The sequence below is a fragment of the Corticium candelabrum genome, chromosome 21 (genome assembly GCF_963422355.1).
Source record: "Corticium candelabrum chromosome 21, ooCorCand1.1, whole genome shotgun sequence".
In the NCBI taxonomy this organism is placed as follows: domain Eukaryota; kingdom Metazoa; phylum Porifera; class Homoscleromorpha; order Homosclerophorida; family Plakinidae; genus Corticium; species Corticium candelabrum.
In genome coordinates, this window is record NC_085105.1 from 2,169,052 (window position 1) to 2,176,551 (window position 7,500).

Below are 7,500 nucleotides of genomic sequence, written 5' to 3' on the forward strand. Positions count from 1 at the left end.
TGTTGACTAGCGATTCTAAAAACATTAATATCAATATATAAAGCTGTGACTAAAGCAGCTCATCTGCTAGTTGATTACTTTTCTTCATAGTGACGCATTTGCAGTTCCCATTTCTCTCTTTCCTTCCTCAACTCGTGGTGCACAACATTTTGTACTTCTGGATTACTCACATTTACTCGAGCTGCCAGTTGATTTCTATGTCAACCAATTTGTGTCAAACCACAAGTGACCAACAGCACACAAACAATGCAAAAATTGTTGTTCTACGTGCTGACGCCATAACAACCAGGTTACCTGTGTTCCTGCTCTCTGGCGGCTAGCAGTTCTTGTAGCTCTTGAATGCGAATCTTTGACTGTTTTATTGTGTGGTGATTCAAATCCAGTTCACGAGACAAGGCTGACGACCGTCTCCTAGTTTCATCCAATTCTTTGGCCTACAACACCAAAATACAATTTTACAGTACCAAGTAGACTGTATACGTTTTGGTTACAGTTCTTACTGCTGCTGCTTGTTGTTGGAAATGTTCTGACTCCAATTTTGCTGCAGCCTTCTCAGTGTCTGTTAGTGCTTTTTGCTGTTGCTCACATTGTTCACGATAGGAATCAAGGCCTTCCTGGAGTTCAGCAACATGAAGCTAAAGATGACATGAACTGTTGTTGCTACAACCATACAACACACACACACACACACACACACACACACACACACACACACACACACACACACACACACACCACAGTTAATAGCAACAGTTGTACCTGCAATCTTTCAGATTCTTGTCGAGCAGCCGCACTTTGTTCCTTCTCACGAATAAGTGTCTGTTTAAATTGTGATAGACGAGCTATTGCTGATTGTTGATGCTGCTGATCTTCTGATGCTATTAAACACAGCCAGTTTGAAAAAGTGTGTGTGTGTGTGTGTGTGTGTGTGTGTGTGTGTGTGTGTGTGTGTGTGTGTGTGTGTGTGTGTTGACCTCGCTGCTGTAAACTCTTCACGAGATCAACCAGTTTCTTAGTAGCCTGTTCTGCTTTCAATCTTCGTTCTCGTTCTTCATCCAACTCAGATACCAACTAAACCATACAACACAGACACACAATCACAACTAAACCATAACAGACTTCACCTGGACTAACATTTAGTTACATCCTAAACAGCAATTGAAATCCCATAAACGTTACAAATTTTTTCTTTCAAAATATTAAAAATGTTGTTAACGTTTGCCTTCAAAATTTTAGCATATTATTTATATCGATTAGCATACTTCTGTAATTTCTGTCTCTTGTGTTCCTTTTCGTTGTGCTGTATGTTCCTTTGATCTCCGTTTTAGTCTAGTCATTGCAGAACGTACTCTAACTGCTTGTGGTAAACTTTTACGAGACTGAGGAGATCTTGTCTTTCCAGAGGAAACTCTATCATGCCGAACTACCTCAACCACATCACTTTTCTCTATAAACAATAACTTTATATTAAAATTAATTTCCATGAATTATGAATCAGCAAGCACACAGTTAATAATTCTGAAAATCAATGACATTTGTTAGTTCCAGCACACATAACAGTGCAGGCAAACAAGTTTGCAGTGAAGTCACATTCCTCAATGGCATGCATACCATTTATCAACAAGTCTAGCAAAAAAATGTTGCCCACCCGAGTCTGAATCAGCACTGGCTTGACGAGTATGCTGTCTCTGTGTGTGAAGATTTGCTAACGTTGCAGCCTAATGAGACATTCATCAAATCAAACATGTTGTAGTAGTTACTGTGACTTACATGCTGATGTGCCAGAGCTGCCAATTGCTCCTCTAACTGCTTGAGTCTGTCTTCATGATCGTTTGATAAACGAGGAGCTGACAATGCAGTCTGTATGTAACAGATAACATTGCAGTGTAGATAAGCTTGTTACACGAGTATCTATGCTTTGAATTACATCAGATTGTCCTTGAGGTTGTTCGTCATCAGTCTCACTGACTTTTTGTCTTGTTGCTGATGTAGTTTGTCTGTTTGGTGTGGGCGAATTTTCAACTTGATTGTGGAACTGTTTAAGTGCCTGGTCGATGTGAGGAGTGTGGAATTCAATGGAATCCTAAAGTAGTGTGCCATTTTGACTACGTTGTGTGAAAGATGTAACGTGACACACACACATACACACACACACACACACACACACACACACACACACACACACACACACACACACACACCAACTGCTAGGTACCTCGGCAGGACTTGATGAGAGAAGATACTCAACATACTGGTCAAGACCTGATACACAAATGTGCATAACAACCTCATTCAAATTTTAAAAAACTACAAACGCAATATTCTCACGAACTCGCATGCTACAAACAAACAAACAAGTTGAAGACACTTGCAGGTTGCATTTGTCTAAATATACTAAAAAGCCTCAGGCAATCGTCGTACCCAACGAAAATGCTTTGAATGATACACAAGCATTTTAAATGCTACCAAACCCACAAACCCATTTCGAAACTCAACTACCACTCACCTTATACTTACACCCATTCATACAAACATACAATCACTTAATAAATAATAAACATGTGCGCATGCGTTGGTTGCACGTGATTTTTCCTTTTAAAATTTTAGTTAGCAAATATTTAGACAATAAATCAATTCAACGCGAGTTTAAATAACATCTTCACCCGGAATTGTATCCAAGTCATCATACATAACTCCTGTTTTCCCTTCCCGATTCACTCCATCGAGGGACTGCAATCCCTTCAGTCCCGAGAGGGCTTTCTTTCGATATCCTATCACTCTACACACGGGGTTGTCTCTCCCGTCCTGTACGAGCGTCAACTCCCTCAAAGCAACGCAGCCAGTCAAACACTGTATCACGTGATCAACGGTCCTAATCCGGTTGCCATGCAAAAGCAACACTGAAAGCCGATAAGTAGAGCCACTCATTTCTCTTAGTCCATTCAGGGAAGAAATCTGATTAAACGAAACGTCGAGTTTCCTCAAGGACTTCAGTGCACGCAGCCCGTCGACGGTTTGAAGACGGTTACAGCTGAGATTGAGCGTTCTGAGTGAAATCAGACTTTCAAGAGACTCGAGTTTGCGGATTTGATTGGATGACAAGTCTAAGTGTTGAAGGGATCTTAGAAGTTCGAGATTGTCGATTGTCGAGATGAAGTTGCAGTGGAGGTTGACTGTCGTTAGATTCTTGTGCAAATCGAGGTCTCTGAGGGAACGAACGCCGGCGTTGACAAGGTAGAGTTCTGTCTGACGCCTTTCCATAGCTTCTGACTAGCGTTCAAGGAATCGGCAAAGAACGAAGAGAAAGCAGATATCCTCGCGAACACAGAACACAGTGCGCGCTGTTTGTCACGCTTCGTGCCTAATATTTTATCTCGATTTCTCACTCATAATCAAACTTTTATTAGCTAATAGTAATTCTTATAGTACATTATTGTTATCAAAGCATTTTTAACTAATTGCCGCATTTGTATAAGATCTAGAAAACGAAATGGCATCTCTATCGCGATGCGTTATCCGGGTCTTTTTGCAGGCTTGCAGTTCAATGCAATTCAAATGTTTGTTCGCGTCTTTAGAAATGTCGGAACATGTGTGAAGCATACATGGAGCTACGCCGGACGTAGCATTTCTCAACTACAGAAAGAATACGAGCAGAGGAAGCAGGAATGTGAAAGTAAGCCACATCAATCGCAGCTGCAGTCAGCTGCTCTGTACAGCCACTAATGTTCAAATGGTGTAGTTGCAATTAGTTTGTGTCATTGTTTGACGGTTTTCACTACTTGCACTAACATTTGTCCATCTTTTGTCTTATGATGTCTACATCAAACAGTATAATATAGACAGGTGGCAAATTAATTAATTGTAAGAATTAATTAATTTTAAAAATTATTTAATTTACTATTTTGGTAAATTTGATGAAATCGTGTACTTTGAAAGAAGGACACTGTTTGCTTGTAGGTTTTCATTCTAGGAGTAAGAGCTTTTGACCGACTGATTGTTTAGGAGATTGCAGTCATCAGAGTGGGAGTTTCTACTGATAGGGACTCCTACACTGAGAGCGTTAATTAACGGCTAATGAGGGTATCAAATAACTATGGACGTTTTAGATTATGTTAAACAGTGATTGCTGTATTGTGTTAATTAATTATCATGTTGGTATAAGTTGGTTTTAACTGGTGAGGCTTGCAAATATATTATTCTATGTTTTTATTGGGCTGAATCATGTGGTATGAGTGCTACTGTGTACATGCATGTTTTATCTCTTTATTCAAGCATATTTGGTTGATGAACAAGAATACAGTAGTAAGTGTTACAGCGCTTATCATTGGCAGTGCCATCATTGTGGGGCGTAACCTTCAAAACTTTGGGGCATGGTAGATTTTCTGACAGTGTACAATACCTATTTGTTATCAATTAATTTTGACATTAATACCACATGACTTGCAACAGCAGCTGAACAGTGACAGGTATTGTACACTGTCAGAAAATCTACCACACCCCAAAGTTTTGAAGGTTACATGTGCGTGTGTGTGTGTGTGTGTGTGTGTGTGTGTGTGTGTGTGTGTGTGTGTGTGTGTGTGTGTGTGTGTGTGTGTGTGTACTTGGCCTCTAGCTACTGTGTTACTTTGAAGTCTTCAAATTTTGACTAGATGGATTGACTATCACATAGCAATTGCAAGTGTCTTGTACTTCTGAGTTATCAAGACATGCAGCTACATTTAATGCTTGAGAGTTCAGTCATTATTGATGGCTAATTTGGGCTTAACTTGCTTCTTAGCATTTGGTTTGAATATTTATGTCCTCAGATATTACTTAATGCTTATTGGAATGGTTCAATACAGAATAGTATACTAGCATTTTATTGGTAATTGAAATCAATATATAGTATCAGTTGTATGTATTCATTTGTGAGTTTCAAGTTAAGTAAGCAATGGGTTTTACTTTTATTTTATTTATTTATTAGACCAGATAGCAAGCAAACACATTAATTAGTTAATTATTTATATATTTTTGAATATTTTATTTTATTAGGTTTTGCTGGTATTCGACCGGTTTCTCCCCTCAGTGTTTTTGCAAACAGTGAGGTGGATTTAGCCGAGATTGATGCATATGGGTTTGATTTCGACTACACTATCGCTCACTATTCAATGGAACTTCACAGGGAAATATATGATAGGGCCAAGCAAAGTCTAATTGAAGAAAAACTGGTGAGATCTAGTGTTAGAAACATACACACACACACACACACACACACACACACAGACACACACACACACACACACACACACACACACACACACACACACACACACATGCACACACACACACACACACGCATGCACACACGCACACACACACACACCACACACCCCACACACACACACACACCCACACACACACACCCACACACACACACACACACACACACACACACACACACACACACACGACACAGACACAGACACAGACACACCACATACACACACACCTGCTTCAGTGCCCACTGCCACTGAATAGAAGGATGGTAAGGAACTTCTGAGTTGTATGTTTGTGTTTCCAGTTTCCACAAGGCATATTAGATATACCATATGATCCACAGTTTGCAATTCGAGGACTACACCATGACAGGGAGAAGGTACCGTACTGCTGATTTGTCATTACTCAATTGAATTATTCTGTTTTTGTATTTTTGGCATGACAGACTTACAATGGTTTATAGACTTACAAGATTAATTTACTTACAGATCCTAACAAGAAAGTAGGAAGATAACAGACAGACAGATTATTTTTGCATGACGGTAACATTTCTAAATCAATGAACACAATGCTGAATGTCTTTGTCATAAATGAAGTCCTCTACTCTACACTGTTAATGAGTCAACTTAGACAGTTTTTACTGATTACTCTGGCACTGCATCTCTGTATGCACACTGATATCTGACGTCGCTGTCTATCCCGGAAATCAGCTTTATTGTTGCGACCCATCAAGTCTCTGGACTTCTATGCTTCTTGGTCCAAATCTTCCTTCACCAAAGATCCCAGAAACTATAGTGTTCAAACACAAGATGCACACAGATAGATAGACAGACAGACAGAGAGACAGACAGACAGACAGAAAAACAGACAGACAGACAGAAAAACAGACAGACAGACGGACAGAAAGACAGACAGAGAGCCAGCCAGCCAGCCAGACAGAGAGCCAGCCAGCCAGCCAGACAGAGAGCCAGCCAGCCAGCCAGAGAGCCAGCCAGCCAGACAGAGAGACAGCCAGAAAAACAGAAAGAAAGACAGACAGAAAGACAGACAGACAGGAAGACAGACAGACAGACAAACAGACAGAGAGTAAGACAGACAGAGAGTAAAACAGACCGAAGGCAAGACAGACAGAGAGACATACAGAGAGTAAGACAAACCGAAGGTAAGACAGACAGACAGACAGACAGACAGATAGACGGAATGTTTGAGTTCACTTCACTTACCACACAAATGTGAACCTAGAGACAGCTATATGTGAATTTCAACAACCGCCCAGCTATTCTTGTGTCTGATTCTGAAACAGGTTCAAACATAGAACTTGATGTGGCACTAGCTCATCTGTGGGCTGCAGACATTTTGACTCGTGCATCTACAACTGCAGGGAGTGCGGCTGTGAGAAGAGAATAACTTAAATTAAGTAAATACAAAGAGGAAAAGCTACCCGGTGGATATTCTCCATCAGTAGTGCCTCTAGTTTTTTAGCACATGCAATTGCAAGTATGTGGAGAGATGAGAACAGATGAACAAATGTTGCTGAGTTTAAGACACAATGGAGGAGCCGGTTTTCAATTCAGCTGCAACGTTGCAATGCAAGTGTGCTGACAAGAAAACTCATGATGATCGGTTCTGGACCTAAGACCCTTGGTAGAAACACTGACTTTGCACAACTTGTAGTTAAGTATCTTTTAGAGTTTTATGCCCCATATGGGGCTAATGTATTATGTAGTAATTATTATGTAGTGGACTTTAGGTTTGCTTTTAGAGTTTGACAGACAGACTGACTGACTGACTGACTGACAGACAGATACACAGACATTATTTCTTTTAGCAGTTGATATAAAATGTTAATAATTTTTGTTACAATTCTAATGTATGATCTATTGACAGCTAATTTACTATTCATTCCTGTAATGTACCTTACAGTAACTAATACTGTTGGACAGAATATTTTGATGAAGCTTGACAATTTTCTTCGGATTGAGCCAGGAACTGTCTACCGGTATATTGTACATAACACGAATTACGTTGCCACTATGTTTCCAACCATACTGTTGCTTAATTAATTGTTAGTGGTCGGACATCTCTCACTGAAGTCGAGATCCGGAAATTGTATGGAGGCAATCAAGTGTCAATAGTTGACTTGGATATCTTCTCAGAGAATGTAATGTGGCTTGATTGAGTCTCGTTGAGTGATGATTTGAATGTGTGCGTTTGTTTAGGGCAAGAAATCTAGAAAAGTTCGAC

The 7,500-nt window shown here is 40.0% G+C and overlaps 2 protein-coding genes across 2 annotated transcripts in view; one reads left to right on the top strand and one right to left on the bottom strand.

The window, feature by feature from the left end:
• The window catches only part of LOC134196324 (leucine-rich repeat and coiled-coil domain-containing protein 1-like), an 8,815-nt gene extending 5,785 nt beyond the window's left edge, over positions 1 to 3,030 (bottom strand). Inside the window, exons 1-12 of the mRNA XM_062665424.1 lie at positions 2,664 to 3,030; positions 2,216 to 2,262; positions 1,928 to 2,083; positions 1,771 to 1,860; positions 1,649 to 1,718; positions 1,263 to 1,447; positions 975 to 1,071; positions 760 to 878; positions 501 to 614; positions 295 to 434; positions 79 to 195; positions 1 to 15 (exon numbers count right to left, since the gene is read on the bottom strand). The exon at positions 1 to 15 is cut by the window's left edge and continues 70 nt beyond it. Coding sequence (XP_062521408.1) covers positions 1 to 15; positions 79 to 195; positions 295 to 434; positions 501 to 614; positions 760 to 878; positions 975 to 1,071; positions 1,263 to 1,447; positions 1,649 to 1,718; positions 1,771 to 1,860; positions 1,928 to 2,083; positions 2,216 to 2,262; positions 2,664 to 2,928 — 1,415 coding nt within the window. The 5' untranslated portion in view covers positions 2,929 to 3,030. The remainder of the gene's footprint in view (positions 16 to 78; positions 196 to 294; positions 435 to 500; positions 615 to 759; positions 879 to 974; positions 1,072 to 1,262; positions 1,448 to 1,648; positions 1,719 to 1,770; positions 1,861 to 1,927; positions 2,084 to 2,215; positions 2,263 to 2,663) is intronic.
• The window catches only part of LOC134196325 (5'-nucleotidase domain-containing protein 3-like), a 10,147-nt gene continuing 5,536 nt past the window's right edge, over positions 2,890 to 7,500 (top strand). The window contains exons 1-7 of the mRNA XM_062665426.1: positions 2,890 to 3,234; positions 3,576 to 3,673; positions 5,032 to 5,207; positions 5,561 to 5,635; positions 7,200 to 7,255; positions 7,327 to 7,417; positions 7,476 to 7,500. The exon at positions 7,476 to 7,500 is cut by the window's right edge and continues 56 nt beyond it. Coding sequence (XP_062521410.1) covers positions 3,152 to 3,234; positions 3,576 to 3,673; positions 5,032 to 5,207; positions 5,561 to 5,635; positions 7,200 to 7,255; positions 7,327 to 7,417; positions 7,476 to 7,500 — 604 coding nt within the window. The 5' untranslated portion in view covers positions 2,890 to 3,151. The remainder of the gene's footprint in view (positions 3,235 to 3,575; positions 3,674 to 5,031; positions 5,208 to 5,560; positions 5,636 to 7,199; positions 7,256 to 7,326; positions 7,418 to 7,475) is intronic.